Below are 22,715 nucleotides of genomic sequence, written 5' to 3'. Positions count from 1 at the left end.
GTTACAGATTTACTGTGTACATATTAACTGTACAGCCATTTTAATTATGGTGGTACAGCTTCAAAGTAAGAGAACATATGTGCTTAATAAAAACATTTCTTAACGACTCAAGGTATCATTGATACACTCCTTGCATACATCTAGAAGGTGGTTTACATTTGACTATATCTAATAAATAAATGTAAAAACACTTTTGTTCCACTTCTGTTGTGTGATTATACAGTCTGCGTCTCAGAGGCATCACCATGTTAGGTAACCACTGTAGAGAAAACCAGGACTGTTTCATAACTCTAGTACATGAAGTATGGGCTTGTTGATGCACCTAGAGAGTCATTGATTTACATTAGCATGACCTGAATTTACCTGTATTCTCCTTATAGGCCGGAACTCCTAGAACAGCTTCAGGAAGCAAGGGAGGAGAAAAAGAGGAGCAGGAAAAAGCTTCGAGATTATGAAGACAATTTTTTTAGACAAAATGGAAGGTGAGTGAATGTAATATAAGCAGGTATGTTATTCTGAAATGGCATCCATTGTTTCTACATTACATGAATAGTGCCATGTTGAGAACTTGCTTTTGCCTGGATGTATTTAGAGCAGACATCACGTTAATTCTAATTAGTGTCTCTGTAACATGTATACTTCAGGCTTTGTCTCAACTGTCACTACAGTTCTGGGAGGCTATGGGGACATTACTTTCCAGCAGTTTCATTCCCCTTGTTATGTGACAGCTAATCATAATCCAAAAAGCATTGCAGCATTCCGTTAACAACAAAAGGAAAAAGTAAGAGTTTTTTTGTTGTTGTAGATTCTAGTACATCTGAGCCAGGCTACATTAGTAAATAAAGCAATAAATGTCTTTACAAAAGACTTGGCTTCTGTGCCTGGACTGGCACGCAGTGATTCTGATTCTGTAAACCAGAGGGAAAACATCAAGCTCACATATTTTCGTAACTACACAGCGCTGTATTTTAAAAGCATCACCTGTGGAATGGTAAATCCTGAGAAAGTGTATGTTGCCAAGTTTTCGAAGTATATGTATATTGCAGTGAAACCATGGGACCTGGACTCTATATAAAGCGGGCCACGTAATGATGCGGGTTTAGGGGTGAATGTGATAGACCGATCTTTCTTATGGAGGGCATTAGTCCACAAAGGTAGTACAAGAGCGTGGGTGGTCTTATTTAACTGATGTGTCAGGCAAGCAAATATCACAGCAAGGTCATTTATGTGCAAATACTAATGTTATGTGTTAAGAACAACCAGCTCTCTGTAGATCTGCTCACAATGTTAAAAAGTTTGGTGGAGTTACTCATGGAATAAATAGCTTATCTATTTCATAACCAGTTGTCTGAAATTGAGAAGGTGTGACCTGAATGCTAGCTTTCGGTTTCTACACTCCATGTTAACTCTTTAAAGGAACTCTAAACTTAAGGTGACTTCTGTTAACATTCACAGATATATATGCATCAAGAGCTTATAAGAACTGAAGAGATTTGAGTTAAACTCCAATTGGGAGAGGATATATTTCCTATTTCCATTGTGAGTAATATTATTGCTGTCAGTCTCTTGGCCACCATGATCCCAAAATAGCAGATACTATTATTTGTGGCTGTTATAAGTAGTCTGTTTCTTTGTGTACCATAACCTGTATTTAATTTTAATTGTGTTATAATGGGTTTGCCAGGAGAGAGCTTTGTCTTCACCCACTATGGTATTTGATACACAACATTGGCTTATCTGTTCCACCCTTTGTCTGTTTAGGTCCTTTCGCTTGTCCTGCTTACCCAGCATTTACTTTTTATTATTTTGATTAGTTTCCTTCCCAGCCTAACACATAATTATTATCTTTATGTGAGAACAAGGTGCCAAGGTATTATAGGGTTATTCATATCCCAGTATTCCCAGAGAGAATAAGATGAATTTTTATATAAGATGTATAGTAGATATATACTACTTTTGGTGCAGCATTATCGGGCTTTCTCCAGTAAAAAGTAAGGATCAATAAAAAAAAAAATCTTTCTTTTTGCCTCAACAGAACTGTTCAAAAAGAAGACAGAGGTCCTATGGCAGAAGAATACAGTGACTATAAGCACATAAAAGCTAAGCTACGGCTGCTGGAGGTCCTAATCAGTAAACGAGGCTCTTCACAGACGATGTAATGAGACTTCCTTTGATGAAGAACAGCTTTTATCCCAAAACTACTTCTACTGAGAATGAGCAGAATGCCGTGAGGAGCGGCGTATACGGAGTATGCCTCACTTGGCCCGTAAGCCATTGCTCTAGTAAAAGAAAATGGACAATTTCTAAATTGCACATGGTGGCTTTATAGTCAACAGCAACTTTTATTTTGCTTGATTGAAGCAAACAAGAACAGGAATCTTCTTGCTCTAGTTCCGGTACACTCCAAGTTAAAGGTACGAAAAAGTGTGGATAACTGGAGTCATAAGAAATGATCCAAAATGAAAGAGGGGAGGTACAGTATGGGCCCTCCTTTTTTATCCTACTTACTACGTTGTCATGAACCAGAACTGCACACCTGCTTTGGTCAGTGGGCTCCCCAGAGTGATTACATACTGATTCAATATTGCTTCTCTACTCACTACAAAGGACATGAACTGGGGATGCTCTTGTCTACCATCTGATTCTGTAAAACATGCGGGCATGCGTTCCAAGTAGTCATACTGAAAAACATATCCAGGACAACTGATTACCTCATTTCAACACTACTTGGTTACTCATCAAAGACACTTGTCAATCATATGTGACATCCGGATGAGCAACCTTGGTACCATATCTTCAAGTTGCAAAAGGAGCAAGCCAGGAAGCTTGAGCAATCTGAAATATATTACAACAAACTGTTTCTGATTAACCAGCCCATGCAAATTGTGTTGGTGTCTGATGGACAGTTTTTACTGAATGATTTTTTTTTCTCCCATTAGCAATCATATCTGTTAATGGATGATATGATTCAGTTATTTGTCTTTGGGGTTACAAGTGTACAAGATCTATCCCCTTCCCCTTTTCTGCAGCATGCACTTTCTTCTTTATAAATATGACTGTAATTTATAATGCTACCAATATCTCCAGTACAACTACATGTTTTAACCAAACTTCTGTGGTTTTTCAATATATACTGATGTGGCTTTATTTCCCTGTCCCATTGCATTTCATGTTGTTCTACCAAACCCCCATGGCTCATTTTTCCCAGTGGTGATAAGAGAATAGTGTTCCTGTAGTTTCTCTCCTGAGTCACCCTCGCTGTGTAGGGGTATATAGATCGCTAGGACACGTTCAGTCCAGCAGTGTCACACAGATCTGTATTTTACCAGTCCTACCATCCTTCATTGGAACACTGTGGACTACAGTATATTTACCAAAAAGGCCGCTCCATAAGAGGCTTTAATAGCTTATAGTACACACATAAGAATGGCTACAACTTGTATTCTGTTTGTACGTATGGCAAAGCTTATATGTGTCTGTTCAATGTTGCAGTGTAACTCATGTTGTGTAAAACAAATCATTATACAGTAGAGAGGAGAGTTATATGAATGTTTATTTCTACATTTCATGTGTTTTATTTTACATTGTACCATTATTGGGGGCTGATCGATGCGGTTGTCTGCTTTCTCCTGGACCTGAATGGTTTTAGTGGGTAGGGACAAGCGGAGTTGAAAAACTCCATGCCTTCCCCCATGTTCCATTAACTTTTCTTCAGTAAATATTCAGACTATTTTTCTGAGGGTTTTTTTCTTCTCTTATCGTAAAAGTGGACAAAATCCTGTGACACTTTTAAATAAGTAATTAATAAATCCAGTTGGAGTTCATTAATATTTGTGTTCATTTGTCACCATAAATATTTTTCTTAAATAATTTTGTTTCTACATTTTGCATTAATTGTAAAACTAGATTTAATTACTTTAATTGTTCTGCCTAGGTTTATGTTAAAAAATGCAAAAATATTTTTATTGATATTGCTCCTCTTAAGCGGGGTACACACGGAGAAATCCGTGCTTAAATTTTAAGCAATCTTACTAGATGTGTATGCCCCCACAGCGGTAGCGATGCACGGCCCCACGCGTCGCTATTACCGGTGCTAGATTGGCCTGCATGCAGGCACAATCTAGCAGGTCGCTCACTTCACCACTGGGTGAAATGAGCACCCGTCCGCCCCCCTCGCACAGCACACATTGTGCTGTGCCGAGTGGGGGGGAGAGGTGTGTGCTGAGCAGTCACTGATAGATCGCTCAGCACACTGCTCTCCCAGTGCGTACGGGGATTTAATGTCCAGGCTGGAGAGGCATCGGAATGTTAATGTATTGGTACTTAAGACCAATAACAGGTCATTGATTATATCCTTATTTTATAGTACAGGTAGTAGGACATGAAACAGAAGGATTGCCCACCAGCATGTGATATTGGGGCAGACGATTAAGTCTGGAGAAGTGATAAAGCAGTGATAAGTGCAAGGTGATAACGCACCAGCCAATCAGCTCCTAACTGTTAATTTGCATATTGGAGCTGATTGGCTAGTGCGTTGTTACCTTGTACTTATCACTGCTTTATCACTTCTCCAGGCTTAATACATCTGCTCCATTGTTTTGGTTTTGTCATCTTTACTGACACAATGCTACATTTTCTAATAGTAGAATATTGTATTTGTCAACAATACAGTGTCCTGTGTGAAATTTAATTGAAATTAAAAAAATTAGCAGGTTTAGAAATTAGTAATTGAGGTGGCAAATGGATTCTGTTGTTGCTGTTATGTGATTATGTTTCGTTTAGAAGAAACTAATATATTTAGGGGGGAATTCAATTAGACCCGATAATTTACCAGGCATGAAAATAGGTGTGAGCCCAGGGATATTCAATTAGAGCCATTTTTTCTTGTCTGGTTAATGACCTTGTTATCGGGCATTAACACATATATAGAATCTGGGAAAAGTTCCCGCACCTATGTGTTAACGGGTGCACTGCACCCAATAACAGGCTATTTATCTGGGATTTCTTTCTGGGTCTGCTCAGAGATGAAAATAAGTTACCATTAACTGCAGCCTGCGTTGCTGCAGTCGGGGATCAATTAGCCCTCAGTAAATTACCACAGATAATTGAATTTCCCCCTTTAGAGTAAAAGCTAAATTATTATAACTTAAGAATTGGACATAGCACTTTTATCCATAAAATATATCTGTAAATAGACTACCAACATTTAAAATAACATTGTTACTACGATCCCTAGGTCATAACACCTTCATTCATTAAGAACACACACATTTTCCAGAAATTTGTTACATAACGTCTTCATCCACTCGCCTCTTCAATTATTTTCAGTAATTAGACACCAATGAACTACCTAGTAATGTAAACTAGTTTGGTGGCACCTTCGCATGATTTTTAACTTGAGCGATGAAACCAAAGTTTTATTCTTAGAAATCAGGCTATGGTCTTTTATACCCTATTATAAAGCATTATCATAAAGGATGTATGAAATATTTCTGCTAAACAGACAAGTGTCATTATTTTGACAATTCATAGTGACATCCATGAATACTGGTTTTTAGCATTTTATGTATCTTCTTGACAATTAATGTGCATTACGATGTTATATCTCCAGTCTGGAAATGATTTGTGATAGCAGCTAGGTGTACACAGTGAGTGAAACGGAGCCCTCTTGTCTTCATGGTAACTTCTTGCTCTGCACAATCCGAGTTCTATAACCTGTATGTACCGATAAAAGTGTGCAGAATTAATAAAGTACCTGTAGCAGCAGTATGTATTGAAAAATAAGCCTGCGTTTTATATAGTGTACCTTATTGGGTCAGTTTAGAGCAATTATACTGCTTCATGAAAAAATATTATTATTTGTGTTTTTGTGGCATGTGGAAACAAATTAGTTACCTGCGTTCTCAAATACTAAATATTAACTCTACAATAGAATTTTACTGTTTGCTCCATACCAGCTGTTTAAATTATAAAGTGGTTGATTTTGATTTTTTTGGGCACAAAAGATATTGATGTATAGTTTAAAGAAAGAGTCTCGGGTCTTCACTTATACATTGTATGTATCAGTATAGACCGTGTCAGACTGGGGTAAAAAGGGCTATCAGGTAAAGCATGGGCACTCACCCACCTTTCTATCTGAGTATGCCACCCTGGCCAAAGTCTAGGTTGAGAGAGGACATGGCTAGAATGACTTGTGGCTTTAGATATGGGCCCTGTGGGGTTTTTACTCGTGTTTTAGTGGGCCAGTCCCAACAGTGAGCGCAGCATAATATGCAGAAACACACAATCAATGCCAGACAATCTTAAAACTGCTGAATGGGAGGTATTTTACTCAGTATGAGGTCGTGAAATACCTATTTGTTCTGTTTATACATAAATGTATAGTGTTAGGAAAGTTTTATAAGAGACATTTGCACTTGACTTTAGGAAACCTGAAAATAATATTTTTTTCCAAGTATTTCATAATATATAGAAATTTTGCCAAAAGACCGTTTTATTGTAAAAATACAGTGTGGAATGTAGGAAATTCCCAAAAAGCACCTTTATTAAGTTTCCTGTCTGCTTTTTTTATTTAAAAATATCATTCAGGAATATTTATTTCTAGAGGTGTAGAAAACAATCCAAGCATGTGGTCTAGCTAGCTTAGATATAGGATAGCATAGGTTAGAACTACTCTAGTGACGTGATCACAAAGCACCATAGCTGTCAATTTACACTATCTGTAAACAAATGTGCATTTTTCTAGCTGTAGGACGAAGGTTTAACAGCAGCAATTACAGCCAGCGCCATAGGAGAACACCAGTTACAGAAACATGGGCAATTTGCAAGTGACACTGCTTGCTTACCAGTGTAAACCAGACCTTTTAAGCCCTGTGTTTTTCTACATGCTTTGTCATGGGGCCAATCTCCACTTTGTTGTCCTGTTCATTTGCTTACTTAACTTCTGAACCTAGAGGAAAATCTAGCTAACCTATAAGATAATCATGAAAGCAGCCACACTTTGGTAACTATATTTGTATCTTGGTTTGTCTTTCCTCCCTTGACGCTGCTCTTTATAAGGTATATTAAATTACAGTCAGATCCTCTCCAACTGAGAGGATCTGACACTTCACTATTCAATAGCGTGCCGTTTCCGCCCGTTTCCCATCCCATTCCGACCATTCATTTCCGCCCTCTCTTATGGGTAAAAATTGATGGTCGAAAACGGACAGTTTCGACCGCGGAGGTGTCGAAAACACATGGATTTTGCTCCTCCATGTGTTTTTCGACTTGTCAGAATTTCTGACAGGGCGGAAAAACGGCACTTCAATTGATTATTGAAGTGTCGGAAAGTTACGATTATCGACGGAAAGTGCCGTCTTTCTGCAATGTCGGAACTTCCAACTGTAATTGAATACTCCCCTGTTAAGGAGAGTAGATGCAAAAAAAACGGTCATCCAGTATGTTTTTCATTACTGTCCCCTCATTTAAGAATGCTTTCCAGTATACCAGCTAAAAACTGAACCCAAAATACAGTAATGCCATGTTATATGCAGTACCATGCTTAAAAGTTTGTAATTATTATTATTATTATTTTTACCATTTCTAGCATAAGAGGGGATCTCTTAAGTCATGGTGGCATGAGTGAATATTAATGGTGTAAAGGTGTAATAGCCCTACACTAGCTTATTGCATGCGTCTGTTACTATGGGGTAAGGGGGGATATAAGAAGTTGTACACTTGTATACAAGCACTATGCATTTTTTTTTTTTTTTTAGTTTTTTTTAAAAAGAAAGAATTTAGACCTTATTTTTTTGCATAATAAATTGAATCCAGTTTAAACTACAGCGAACCCCAATACCATGCAGGTACTTCTTCAAAGTTCTTTCATTCTTGGGTAAGTGTTATGTCAGCATTTTCTCCATAACTCCCACCCATAACTATCAGGGACCTGTGTGTGGACCTGTACAGTTTAGTAAATCCCCCCAATGGCACCTCTTGTGGTAACTTATTCCAGACTGACAGCTAGGAGATGATTGAAAATAAACAGACTGGACAGATGGTGGAGCATAGTGGACAATACACGACACCTTCCGGTTCTGTATTTTTACTTTGAAAGATCTCCTTGGCTTTGGTGAAGTGAGAGCTACAGGCACCAGAGTGGGTACCGGGTATATGAAGGGCTGATAGGTAAAGTCCCCCTTTAATTTACTTATCGCATGGAGATTTCTAGGAAAGCATCCTGAATAGGGCATTGGAATACACCCAAAGACGTATCAGCCTTAGAAACTGTTGTGCTGTGATATTTCCATCCCATCCACTACAGTGTACCGCACAGACAGAACAACCTCTGATTGTTTATATATGCTTTGTTTGTGATATACATGTAATGTGCTTGGTTTTATATACAACTGCAGTGGATCGGAAATGTTTTGCAAATTCAAATAGCAATTACAGTAGTGATTTTAAAGCTTCAATAAGAAAAAAAAAAATATATATATAAGACCGCCATTAACAATTCTATATGTTGCACAAATGTACAATGCTCTTAAGTATGTTTTGGATCTTCACGTTCCATGCTCATAGTATTTTGCAGCTGTTTTGTATGGAATGGATAGACTTGTCTTTTTGTATGTGCATCAGAAAAAAACTAAGTGTACATTTTTGTATTTTGTATAAAAAAATAAAAGCTATTTTTGAATGCAATGAGCATAAGTAATCTGTGCATTGTTTCATTACCTAATGGTAGCTTTGTTTACATAATGTATTGACATTATAATGCAAGCAGCGTAAGGAAAGCAGTAAGTAAATGAAAGGAAATGTCATTATCCCTGTACTGCAACAACAGGCTATGCAGCACTGGGCAGAGTATGTTTAGCATTAACAGCAGTCCCTGCCTCAGTGGAGATTACAAGCTGTTGGCCTAATAATAGACACTAAAACTAATTAAGTCCAATTTTAGTCAGAAGTCAATTAAGCTACAACTCTCATCTCTGGGAAGAAACTGTGGATGTGGCTGTTTGCAAAGCATTATCGACAATTGTCACAGTGCCTGGGCACCTAGAGGCTGTTTGCCCACACTGACAGGCGGAGAGTGAATCAGTGACCGCTCCTGCACCATGGCAGATCTCACCGGGCTATCTTTCAGTGGATCGCATAACTCAGTACTGTGGCAGTTACACATAATGTCCCCCAGTATAGTGCCAGTTACACATAATGGCCCACAGTATAGTGGCAGTTACACATAATGTCCCCCATATAGTGTCCGTTACACATAATGTCTCCCAGTATAGTGCCAGTTACACATAATGTCCTCCAGTATAGCGCTAAACATGTATCCCAGTTAGGGAAGCCAATCCTGGGCCATTTTTTCAATCCCGGGTATCGGGATTGAAAAATGGTCAATCCCGGGATACCCGGGATTGGCTTTAGACTGTGTCCGGCCATCGCCCCGCCCCTCCCCACCCGCCCTGCAGACATTAAAAAAAACCTACAAACCTGCACAGCGAGACTGAGGGTGAGGAGGATCCAGCGGGTGAGTGCTGGGGAGCCGGCGGGTGAGTGCTGGGGAGACGGGAGGAGGCGGCGGGTGAATGCAGGGGGAGCTTTCCGGCTCTGCGGCTGCTGACAGCGCAGCGTGATCTCACAGGCACAGGTCACGCTGCGCAGGGGGAGCCAAGAGGAGGGAGCCGGGCAGCGTCTGAGCGTCCTGAGGACGATCAACGCTGATCCCTCAATCCCCGGGATTGGAGCTTCCAATCCCGGGATTGAATCCCGGCCATTTTTGGGCCTAAATCCCGGGATCCCGCCGATCCAGTGATTGGCCTCCCTACTCCCAGTATAATGACTGAAACACATAATGCCCCCATTACACCCCCATACCTCTGTGCAGCATGCACCAGAGAATTACATTAGCAGGATGCTGCTTCAGGGGCCAGGGCTTCGTCTGTAAAGGCTGTGGCTTTAAGGGCTCTGGCCGTCAGGGCTGCAGCTTTCAGTCAGGGCTCCCTGCTGGCTGCTTCACACCGCTGCATGAGTGCCGGTGGTCGGTGCAGGCAGCGGGGCAACGTCACCGTAAGCAGACGGTGGCAGAACCCCGTGGAAGCAGTTCTGCCCCGTTCCAATGGGCCGCAAAAGGACCCCTGCCTGCTGGCCTCAAAATGACGCTCTAGGGTCTGTGAGTTTGACACCCCTGATATAAGGAAACAGTATGTTATCGTTACCATTCTCTATAGACGATCCCTGCCGTATCCGATGTAGAGATAATCAGCTGGCACTTAGCATGTCTCCCACTTCCTCTTGGCAATGCACACACTTCCAAAGGATACACAGGGAAACACAGAAAATGGAAGATCATCTCTGGTTCTCACAGTCCTTAGCGGTAATCATTATAGCAGTCCAGCAGGAGATGTAATTCCTATCCAGTCTTGATTTGAAGTTTCTACAATTTTTTTGTGACATCCTCCATTCCAGGTTCCAGAATGATCATATCCCTGATATGGGGCCTGATTCAGAGCTGGACACATTTAAAGCGCCTGATGTTTATATCTGTGCTTGAGCCTACATAAAAGACCATGAACACTATATGAAGCTACAGGTTTTTGTAAAAAATAATCAGCATTGCAATTGAGCAGATATATGTAGTGTGCAGCCACACATCCAGTCTCTTGCAGCCACACACTGATACAAACATATATCTGCTCAACTGCAATGCTCATCATTTTTTCACAAATTACAAGGTAAGCTTCAAATAGATTTCTCTAGCTTAGAATTATCTATCTTTCTATACAAGGGCAGATAGGTCAATGCTAGATTGTCTGACTGCAATGTTACAGGCAATGAGTTTGAATCCCGGGTATGTCCGCATCTTGAAATGTAATAAAGGACAGTGTGACTGAATAACAAAGAAATCTCAAGTTAAGTTCGTGAATGTTGTATAGGTATTAGCGACATAAGGGGTCAGGAGATAGGAGACGGTGGCGGTCAGTAGATGCTGGACTTCAAAAAGGGGGGGAGCTGCAAGTGAAAGTAATTAAAACAGATAATTGACAAGTGCCACCAACAGCGCCTACCCTGCAGCGCTATGCGCGGTGCCCCCTCTGCACACACCTAGTTATGTCCCTGCCGTGGAACATCCAGGCACTCGCTGATTCTGAACGCTTCTCCGTCTGCTATGCTCGGCTGTCGCATGCTCCATACTCCTGCCAGTGACTGGGACACACACAACTGACAGATCTCTCACACACTTGACTGACACTGACTGATATGGTCTCACACACAAGCTGGGGAAGATGAGGCAGAAGACTTCCAGCATGTCGGAGAAGTGCTGCCATAAGTTAAGTAATAATAGACTAATTAGGCTAGTTGGAAACTTCCAGTTGCTTAACTAGTCATTAGTGCCCAAGGAGTACTTAATCAAGTCTCGACAATTTGTCCTTAAAATAGCGATTTCTCTGACGTCCTAGTGGATGCTGGGACTCCGTCAGGACCATGGGGAATAGCGGCTCCGCAGGAGACAGGGCACAAAATTTAAAAGTTTGACCACTAGGTGGTGTGTACTGGCTCCTCCCCCTATGACCCTCCTCCAAGCCTCAGTTAGGTTTTTGTGCCCGTCCGAGAAGGGTGCAATCTAGGTGGCTCTCCTAAAGAGCTGCTTAGAAAAAGTTTGTTAGGTTTTTTATTTTCAGTGAGTCCTGCTGGCAACAGGCTCACTGCTACGAGGGACTTAGGGGAGAAGAAGTGAACTCACCTGCGTGCAGGATGGATTTGCTTCTTAGGCTACTGGACACTAGCTCCAGAGGGACGATCACAGGTACAGCCTGGATGGGTCACCGGAGCCGCGCCGCCGACCCCCTTGCAGATGCCGAATAGAGAAGAGGTCCAGAAACCGGCGGCAGAAGACGTCTCAGTCTTCATGAGGTAGCGCACAGCACTGCAGCTGTGCGCCATTGCTCTCCGCACACTTCACACCAGCGGTCACTGAGGGTGCAGGGCGCTGGGGGGGGCGCCCTGGGCAGCAATGTAATATACCTATTCTGGCTAAAATATATCACATATAGCCCCTGGGGCTATATGGATGTATTTAACCCCTGCCAGGTTCCAAAAAAACCGGGAGAAGAAGCCCGCCGAAAAGGGGGCGGGGCCTATTCTCCTCAGCACACAGCGCCATTTTCCTGCCCAGCTCCGCTGCGAGGAAGGCTCCCAGGACTCTCCCCTGCACTGCACTACAGAAACAGGGTAAAAACAGAGAGGGGGGGCACTTATTGGCGATATTTATAATATTTGAGCTGCTATAAAGGGAACACACTTATTAAGGTTGTCCCTATATATATATTTATAGCGCTTGGGTGTGTGCTGGCAAACTCTCCCTCTGTCTCCCCAAAGGGCTAGTGGGGTCCTGTCTTCTATCAGAGCATTCCCTGTGTGTCTGCTGTGTGTCGGTACGTGTGTGTCGACATGTATGAGGACGATGTTGGCGTGGAGGCGGAGCAATTGCCTGTAATGGTGATGTCACCCCCTAGGGAGTCGACACCAGAATGGATGGCTTTGTTTATGGAATTACGGGATAGTGTCAGCACGCTACAAAAGTCGGTTGACGACATGAGACAGCCGGCAAACCAGTTAGTACCTGTCCAGGCGTCTCAGACACCGTCAGGGGCTGTAAAACGCCCTTTACCTCAGTCGGTCGACACAGACACTGACACTGAATCCAGTGTCGACGGTGAAGAAACAAACGTATTTTCCAGTAGGGCCACACGTTATATGATCACGGCAATGAAGGAGGCTTTGCATATCTCTGATACTGCAAGTACCACAAAAAGGGGTATTATGTGGGGTGTGAAAAAACTACCGATAGTTTTTCCTGAATCAGAGGAACTGAATGAAGTGTGTGATGAAGCGTGGGTTACCCCAGATAGAAAACTGTTAATTTCAAAGAAGTTATTGGCATTATACCCTTTCCCGCCAGAGGTTAGGGCGCGCTGGGAAACACCTCCTAGGGTGGATAAGGCGCTCACACGCTTATCAAAGCAAGTGGCGTTACCGTCTCCTGATACGGCCGCCCTCAAGGATCCAGCTGATAGGAGGCTGGAGAATACATTAAAAAGTATATACACACATACGGGTGTTATACTGAGACCAGCAATCGCCTCAGCCTGGATGTGCAGTGCTGGCGTGGCTTGGTCGGAGTCACTGTCTGAAAATATTGATACCCTGGATAGGGACAGTATTTTACTGACACTAGAGCAGTTAAAGGATGCATTTCTTTATATGCGAGATGCACAGAGATATTTGCACTCTGGCATCAAGAGTAAGTGCGATGTCCATATCTGCCAGAAGAAGTTTATGGACGCGCCAGTGGTCAGGTGATGCGGATTCCAAACGACATATGGAAGTATTGCCGTATAAGGGGGAGGAATTATTTGGGGTCGGTCTATCGGATCTGGTGGCCACGGCAACGGCCGGAAAATCCACCTTTTTACCCCAGGTCACCTCCCAGCAGAAAAAGCCGCAGGCTTTTCAGCCGCAGTCCTTTCGTTCCTATAAGAACAAACGAGCAAAAGGACATTCCTATTTGCCCCGAGGCAAAGGAAAGGGTAAGAGACTGCAACAAGCAGCTCCTTCCCAGGAGCAGAAGCCCTCCCCGGCTTCTACAAAGGCGTCAGCATGACGCTGGGACCTTACAAGCAGACTCAGGGGCGGTGGGGGGCCGCCTCAAACATTTCAGCGCACAGTGGGCTCACTCGCAGGTGGACCCCTGGATCCTGCAGGTAGTATCTCAGGGTTACAGGTTGGAATTCGAGAAGTCCCCTCCTCGCCGTTTCCTAAAGTCTGCTTTGCCAACGTCTCCCTCCGACAGGGCGACAGTATTGGAGGCCATTCACAAGCTGTATTCTCAGCAGGTGATAGTCAAGGTACACCTCCTACAACAGGGACAGGGGTATTACTCCACGCTATTTGTGGTACCGAAGCCGGACGGCTCGGTAAGACCGATTCTAAATCTAAAATCTCTGAACCGGTACATACAAAAATTCAAGTTCAAGATGGAGTCACTCAGAGCAGTGATAGCGAATCTGGAAGAAGGGGATTTTATGGTGTCCTTGGACATCAAGGATGCTTACCTTCATGTTCCAATTTGTCCTTCACACCAAGGGTACCTCAGGTTCGTGGTCCAAAACTGTCATTATCAGTTTCAGACGCTGCCGTTTGGATTGTCCACGGCACCCCGGGTCTTTACCAAGGTAATGGCCGAAATGATGATCCTTCTTCGAAGAGAAGGCGTCTTAATTATCCCTTACTTGGACGATCTCCTGATAAGGGCAAGATCCAGAGAACAGCTGGAGGTCGGAGTAGCACTAACCCAAGTAGTGCTCCAACAACACGGGTGGATTCTGAATTTTTCAAAATCCCAACTGATCCCGACGACACGTCTGTTGTTCCTAGGGATGATTCTGGACACTGTTCAGAAAAAGGTATTTCTTCCGGAGGAGAAAGCCAGGGAGTTATCCGATCTACTCAGGAACCTCCTAAAACAAGGAAAAGTATCTGTGCATCAATGCACAAGAGTCCTGGGAAAAATGGTAGCTTCTTACGAAGCGATTCCATTCGGCAGATTCCATGCACGAGTCAAGCCTGGAGACGTCTCTTCACATAAATATACTGGAGCTAAGAGCAATCTACAATGCTCTAAGCCTGGCAAAACCTCTGCTTCAGGGTCAGCCGGTGTTGATTCAGTCGGACAACATCACGGCAGTCGCCCACGTAAACAGACAGGGCGGCACAAGAAGCAGGAGGGCAATGGCAGAAGCTGCAAGGATTCTCCGCTGGGCAGAAAATCATGTGTTAGCACTGTCAGCTGTGTTCATCCCGGGAGTGGACAACTGGGAAGCAGACTTCCTCAGCAGACACGATCTGCACCCGGGAGAGTGGGGACTTCATCCAGAAGTCTTCCACATGATTGTGGTCCATTGGGAAAGACCAATGGTGGACATGATGGCGTCCCGCCTCAACAAAAAACTGGACAGGTATTGCGCCAGGTCAAGAGACCCTCAGGCAATAGCTGTAGACGCTCTGGTAACACCATGGGTGTACCAGTCAGTGTATGTGTTTCCTCCTCTGCCTCTCATACCAAAAGTACTGAGAATTATACGGCAAAGGGGAGTAAGAACGATACTCGTGGCTCCGGATTGGCCAAGAAGAACTTGGTACCCGGAACTTCAGGAGATGCTCACGGAAGATCCGTGGCCTCTACCTCTAAGACGGGACCTGCTTCAGCAGGGACCGTGTCTATTCCAAGACTTACCGCAGCTGCGTTTGACGGCATGGCGGTTGAACGCCGAATCCTAAGGGAAAAAGGCATTCCGGAAGAGGTCATCCCTACCCTGGTAAAAGCCAGGAAGGAGGTGACTGCACAACATTATCACCGCATTTGGAGAAAATATGTTGCGTGGTGTGAGGCCAGGAAGGCCCCGACGGAGGAATTTCAACTGGGTCGATTCCTACATTTCCTGCAAACAGGATTGTCTATGGGCCTCAAATTAGGGTCCATTAAGGTTCAAATTTCGGCCCTGTCGATTTTCTTCCAGAAAGAATTGGCTTCAGTTCCTGAAGTCCAGACTTTTGTAAAAGGAGTACTACATATACAGCCCCCGGTTGTGCCCCCAGTGGCACCGTGGGATCTTAATGTAGTTTTGGATTTTCTCAAATCCCATTGGTTTGAGCCACTCAAATCGGTGGATTTGAAATATCTTACATGGAAAGTAACCATGCTACTGGCCCTGGCTTCAGCCAGGAGAGTGTCAGAATTGGCGGCTTTATCGTATAAAAGCCCATATCTGATTTTCCATTCGGACAGGGCAGAACTGCGGACGCGTCCTCACTTTCTGCCTAAGGTGGTTTCAGCGTTTCACCTGAACCGGCCTATTGTGGTGCCTGCGGCTACTAGCGATTTGGAGGATTCCAAGTTGCTGGCCGTTGTCAGAGCATTGAAAATATATATTTCAAGGACGGCTGGAGTCAGAAAATCTGACTCGCTGTTTATACTGTATGCACCCAACAAGCTGGGTGCTCCTGCTTCTAAGCAGACGATTGCTCGTTGGATTTGTAGCACAATTCAACTTGCACATTCTGTGGCAGGCCTGCCACAGCCTAAATCTGTCAAGGCCCATTCCACAAGGAAGGTGGGCTCATCTTGGGCGGCTGCCCGAGGGGTCTCGGTATTACAACTCTGCCGAGCAGCTACGTGGTCAGGGGAGAACACGTTTGTAAAATTCTACAAATTTGATACCCTGGCTAAGGAGGACCTGGAGTTCTCTCATTCGGTGCTGCAGAGTCATCCGCACTCTCCCGCCCGTTTGGGAGCTTTGGTATAATCCCCATGGTCCTGACGGAGTCCCAGCATCCACTAGGACGTCAGAGAAAATAAGATTTTACTTACCGATAAATCTATTTCTCGTAGTCCGTAGTGGATGCTGGGCGCCCATTGTTGGTATAGTGCGATGGATCGATACCATAGGTGTGCAGTGGGGAGCCTTAGATAAAGTATTACCTCAGGAGTTACCTTGTATACAGACAGAACGAGACTTGAGATGTATATCTCCTTTATATAGTACTGAAATAGCAGGATCAATACAACAGGTTTCAGTATCATCAGCTTATGTCTTCTCCCTCAGAGACTCTTCTAGAAAGAACACACATGTGAGGTAAAACAAACAAGTACATAACATATGCAACAGACAAACACTACATCTCTGTAACTATACAGCGCCATCTGCTGCCCCTGTACGGTAACTACATGCATATAAACGAAACCATAGTCTGTTGTCCATATTTCAACACCCCTTCTCAACAGACTGGGTTTCTTCAGTTAGACCCATCTTTGACGTAAGTCTCCAATGTCTCTCTCTGGTAAGAGGCTTAGTCATGATATCAGCTGTCATATCTTCTGTTGGGCAATAGTTCAACTCTATAAGACCTTGTTCCTGTAGATCCCTCAGGAAGTGATGCTTGACATCAATGTGCTTGGTTCTTGGGTTCACTCTTTCTGTTTGCGCTAATGCAATGCATCCTTGATTATCCTCATATATCTTGATAGGTTCTTCTTGAGTCATTCCTAGGTCTGATAGTAGTTGCATTAACCATACCACTTCTTGACTGGCGTGAGCTGCTGCAATATATTCAGCTTCTGTAGATGATAGTGCTACGGTAGACTGCTTCTTGCTTGTCCAGCTGATTAATCCTTCTCCAATAGAGAATAGATATCCACTTGTGGATTTTCTGTCACTTGTGTCTCCAGCCCAATCTGCGTCAACATATCCTGTTAACTTGTGACTTGTGTTTGCTGAGAGCTTAAGCTTCTTGTTAATCGTTCCTTTTAAGTAACGAATTACTCTCTTAACTGCGTTCCAATCCATCTTTGTTGGTTTAGAGACTTTTCTGCTTAAAATCCCGACTGCTGTGGAGATATCTGGTCTGGTGACGGTTGCAATGTATAGCAATTTTCCTATGGCTTTTCTGTATAGATGGTTGTCCTCTAACAGGTTGCTCTGATCATTTGGTTCCTTTTCATAGCTTGTCTCCATAGGAGTGCTTGCTGTCTTTGCATCTTGTATACCAAATTCCTCAATGGTTTCCTGAATTTTGTATCTCTGACTTAGTGTGAATGTTCCATCACTTTCTCTTGAGATTTGCATTCCCAAGTAATGCGTTATGTGGCCGAGGTCTTTTGTTTCAAACTGACGGTTTAGTTCTTGTAACAATTCAACTTCGTCCCCTTCTTGTTCGAAACAAACTAGCAAATCGTCCACGTAAATTAATACATAGAACCATCTTTCCTCTATCAACTTCGTATAGAGACATGGGTCTGCTTTGCTTCTGATGAATCCCTTTTCTGTCAGAACTCCATTTATCTTTGTATTCCATGCTCTTGCTGCTTGTTTAAGACCATATATACTTTTGTTCAGTTTACATACGTGATCTGGGTTCTGAGAATTCACGAAGCCTGGTGGTTGTTCCATGTATATATCTTCCTTTAGTTCGCCATGTAGGAAAGCCGTCTTTACATCGAAATGTTTCACTTTCATACCCTTTATGGCTGCTGTTAGGAGTAAGGTTCTAATGGTAGTGTGCTTCACAACTGGAGCAAACGTTTCATCATAATCTTCTCCAAATTTCTGTGAATATCCTTTAGCAACAAGTCTTGCCTTGTATCTTTCTATTTTTCCTTCAGAATCATACTTGACCTTAAAAGTCCATTTACATCCTATGGCCTTTTTGTCTAATGGTAGTCTGGTCAATGTCCGTGTCTGATTGTCTTCCATTGATTCCATTTCTTCTTTTGCGGCTCCTAGCCATTTCTGTGCTTCTCTTTCAGAAAAATTAGCAATTTCTTCCCATGTTGCAGGTTCTTGTATGTTAATGGCTTTTGCTTTATAAGATAAACGTGTAGGTGCTTTTCCCTTATTTTCTCTTGAAGAGCGTCTCACCCCCTCGGATGCACTCTCATGAGTGTCGCTGGTATTTGTCTTGTGTTGTACTTCAACTTCTTGAGTGATCACTACATCATCTGTTTCTTTGGATTTGGTGCTTTCTTCTTCTTCAGTAGAGTCTACTGGAATTATGACATCATCTCGTGTTTCTTCTATGAATGTCACACTGTTGCTTATAACTACTTTTCCAGTTCTTGGATTTAAGATTCTGTAGCCTTTTGAATGTTCACTATAGCCGACTAGAACTCCCTCTTCTGCTCGGTTCTGCAACTTGCTTCGTTTTTCAGCAGGAATGTAAACGAAGGCTCTGCATCCAAAAACTCTAATGTGCTTTAAGCTGGGTTTCTTACCGTGCCACAGCTCATATGGTGTCTTCCTTACTGCTTTGGAAAGTAGTCTGTTTTGAAGATAGGTGGCTGTTGCTGCTGCTTCACCCCAATATTTATCAGGTAGTCCTGAATCTGTAAGCATGCACCTTATCATTTCTGTTAGTGATCTGTTTTTCCTCTCAGATACGCCATTTTGCTCTGGTGTATATGGTACTGTCTTCTGATGCTCAATACCGAGTCCTCTTAAGTACCGTTCTATTTTCTGTCCTGTGAACTCGCCTCCATTGTCGCTGCGAAGAGTTAGCATATTCCTCTTGAACCTGTTTCTGGTCATGTTCACATAGTCTTGCAGCTTTTCAAAGACTTCATCTTTACTTTTTATTAGATAAGTGACTGTGAACCTGGAGTAGTCGTCAATGAATGTCAGCATATACCTTTTGTCTCCTACGGTTCGCGTTTTCATAGGTCCGCATACATCACTATGTACCAGGTCTAGTGGTCTGGAAGCTCTGTTTTCACTTTTCTTAGGAATTGTTATCCTTGTCGCTTTCGCTTTTATGCAGCATTGACACTTCATCATTTCTGAACAGTCTGACACTTTGAGATCCCTGGCTAGGTCTCTCTTCTGCATTTCCTTTATGCAATCTGGGTGTCTGTGTCCTAGTCTTCTATGCCACTTGTGAATACAGTCAGCGTGTTTCTGTGTACTCAGCTTTGCCTGCTGTGCTGCGATATCCAGACAGTATAAATGTTCTTTTATTCTGGCTGTAGCTAGTGTTTCTCTTCCGTTTTGGATAAAACACTTATTATTCTGAAACTTTACAGTAAGTCCTTTTTCTACTAGATTCTTTACTGATAGCAGTGCTCCCTCAAGCTTGGGAACATATAGCACATCTGTTACGGGTATTTCTGTATAGCTGCCATTACCCTTGGAGCATAGGAATTTACCATTCCCTTTCCCTTCTGCAATGATATTTGTTCCATCTGCTAGGTAGATTGTTTCTTTATGGTTCAAATCAAGTTCAGTAAAAAAGTCCTTGTTATTTGTCATGTGACTAGTCGCTCCTGAGTCTACATACCACTTTTCTGATAATTGGTTTACTGTCGCTTTAAATGTTCTATTCCACTTGTGTGCTCCTGTATCTGTAAGTGTGGCTTTGGCTCTTTGTTTGTGTAATCTTTCTGGTGGTTTGTGCTGCTCTGTCTTCCATATGGTGCAATCTTTTTTCAGGTGACCCACTTTCTTGCATCTGAAACATGCTCTTGTTTCCCTGGTGTGTGGCTTAGTGTCCGCCATTTTAAGTGCTTTCTCTGTGTCACTTTCAGTATTGCACTCTGTAAGCTCCTTTCTGCGTTGATACTCCTCTATGAGCCTGTTCTTCACAAAGTCTGGTGTGATTTCTGCTTCAGGTCTCATTTCTAGTGCGTTTATTAGTGCACTGTATGTATCTGGTAAACTGCAAAGGAGGATGGCTACTATGTGGTTGCTTTTGATTTCTTCTCCCATTGACCTGAGCTGTATGGTTATCTCTAGTAGTGCACTGATGTGTTCTTGCATTGTCTTGCCTTTATTAAATCTCATTTGATATAATTTTCTTAATAGGAATGGTTTGCTGTTCAAACTTGCTCCTTCATGCACTCTCTGCAAAGCACACCACATGCCTTTAGCTGTACTCTCTTGTCTTATGTGTATAAGCTGTTCATCTTCCACTAGTAAACTTATAGTGGCTCTTGCCTGTCTGTCCTTCTTAATCCACTGCTGATCCTCTCCTTCAGGTCTGTCTGCATTTATAACATCCCATAAATCATCTCTGGTTAATAGCATTTCTACTTTAAACTTCCATGTTTGATAGTTCTCATTAGAAAGCTTGCTTGCAGCTAGTCTGAGATCTGTGTAATTTGCCATAACCCTTCCTTGTATAGATCTCTCTATTCTTCTGTGGTATTAAACTTGTTTTACTCACAGTTTTCTTTCCAAGGTTCTCCTGGGTTGTTTCTTGTGCGTTACACAGTCTGCTGTCTGCGCCTGCTGGGACTTGCAGTGCGACTCGTGATCTGGATGCTGCTTGGGATGCACTCCTGAAAACTTTATCTTGTACAGACTCCAGTCTGGGCCCATAACCTGTTGGTATAGTGCGATGGATCGATACCATAGGTGTGCAGTGGGGAGCCTTAGATAAAGTATTACCTCAGGAGTTACCTTGTATACAGACAGAACGAGACTTGAGATGTATATCTCCTTTATATAGTACTGAAATAGCAGGATCAATACAACAGGTTTCAGTATCATCAGCTTATGTCTTCTCCCTCAGAGACTCTTCTAGAAAGAACACACATGTGAGGTAAAACAAACAAGTACATAACATATGCAACAGACAAACACTACATCTCTGTAACTATACAGCGCCATCTGCTGCCCCTGTACGGTAACTACATGCATATAAACGAAACCATAGTCTGTTGTCCATATTTCAACACCCATCCCAAGTGCGGATTGTCTGCAATACTTGTACATAGTTATTGTTACAAAAAAATCGGGTTGTTATTGTTGTGAGCCGTCTATTCAGAGGCTCCTACGTTTGTCATACTGTTAACTGGGTTCAGATCACAAGTTGTACGGTGTGATTGGTGTGGCTGGTATGAGTCTTACCCGGGATTCAAAATCCTTCCTTATTGTGTATGCTCGTCCGGGCACAGTATCCTAACTGAGGCTTGGAGGAGGGTCATAGGGGGAGGAGCCAGTACACACCACCTAGTGGTCAAACTTTTAAATTTTGTGCCCTGTCTCCTGCGGAGCCGCTATTCCCCATGGTCCTGACGGAGTCCCAGCATCCACTACGGACTACGAGAAATAGATTTATCGGTAAGTAAAATCTTATTTTTTCTATCCACCTGCAATTGAATATGCCCCATGAGTTCATTACACGCTTTCCTCCTATCTCCAGTTCTACTGAAAGCAGTATGACTATCACACTCAACTTTTTACACAAAAACTCCTTCAAGGGGCAGTGTACACACCACAGATGGCAGAGGTCACAACAGTGAAAGCACAGGAATGAGAAAAGATAAACAGTTGATTATGTTATTGAGCCACATATCCTGTAATCAGGCAATGTAAAGCTGACTATCGATTTACCCAACTTCTCATACGTCCTAGAGGATGCTGGGGATGCTTCAAGAACCATGGGGTATAGACGGGATCCGCAGGAGACATGGGCACTTTAAGACTTTAAAAGGGGTGTGAACTGGCTCCTCCCTCTATGCCCCTCCTCCAGACTCCAGTTAGATTCTGTGCCCAGAGAGACTGGTCACACACTAAGGAGCTCTACTGAGTTTCTTGGAAAACACTTTATGTTAGGTTTATTATTTTCAGGGAGCACTGCTGGCAACAGTCTCCCTGCATCGTGGGACTGAGGGGAGAGAAGCAGACCCACTTCTTTGAGTTCAGAGGCTCTGCTTCTTAGGCTACTGGACACCATTAGCTCCAGAGGGTCAGATCACTTGGTGCGCCTAGCTGCTCGTTCCCGGAGCCGTGCCGTCACCCCCCTTGCAGAGCCAGAAGAAAGAAGCCGGGTGAGTAAATGAAGAACAGAAGACTTCAGTGACGGCAGAAGACTTTGTGGCTCTGAGGTACCGCGCTGCGCGCCATTGCTCCCACACACAAGCTGCACTACAAGGGCGCAGGGGGGGCGCCCTGGGCAGCATGTATACCTCAGAGATAGACTGGGAAGAGATATATTAAGAGACCCACGCCAGTATAAATATCTAGAAAATAGTGGGGCTGAAGCGCGCCATTAAGGGGGCGTGGCTTAGCCCTCACATCTCTATCCAGCGCCATTTTCCCCTCAAAAACGCTGGCCCTGCCAAACGGCACTGCTGAGCAGGTCACAGTGAAAAACGGGGGGCACAGTTGTTTAGTGCA

General features: G+C 43.2%; 1 protein-coding gene across 5 annotated transcripts in view; it reads left to right on the top strand.

Annotated features, from left to right (window-relative positions):
- The window catches only part of FAM13A (family with sequence similarity 13 member A), a 398,835-nt gene extending 395,011 nt beyond the window's left edge, over positions 1-3,824 (top strand). For 4 of the 5 annotated variants that reach the window (XM_063917175.1, XM_063917158.1, XM_063917167.1 and 1 more), the window contains 2 exons: positions 381-482; positions 2,036-3,824. In XM_063917175.1, the coding sequence (XP_063773245.1) occupies positions 381-482; positions 2,036-2,159 (226 nt within the window). In that variant the 3' untranslated portion in view covers positions 2,160-3,824. Of the gene's footprint in view, positions 1-380; positions 483-2,035 lie in introns of those variants that run through there. The other variant, XM_063917183.1, reaches the window with a different exon arrangement.
- Positions 3,825-22,715: the final 18,891 nt, after the last annotated feature.

Source organism: Pseudophryne corroboree, chromosome 1, assembly GCF_028390025.1.
Source record: "Pseudophryne corroboree isolate aPseCor3 chromosome 1, aPseCor3.hap2, whole genome shotgun sequence".
Lineage (NCBI taxonomy): Eukaryota > Metazoa > Chordata > Amphibia > Anura > Myobatrachidae > Pseudophryne > Pseudophryne corroboree.
The sequence above is the reverse complement of the archived record's forward strand: the minus strand, read 5'-3'. Positions and strand labels throughout refer to the sequence as shown.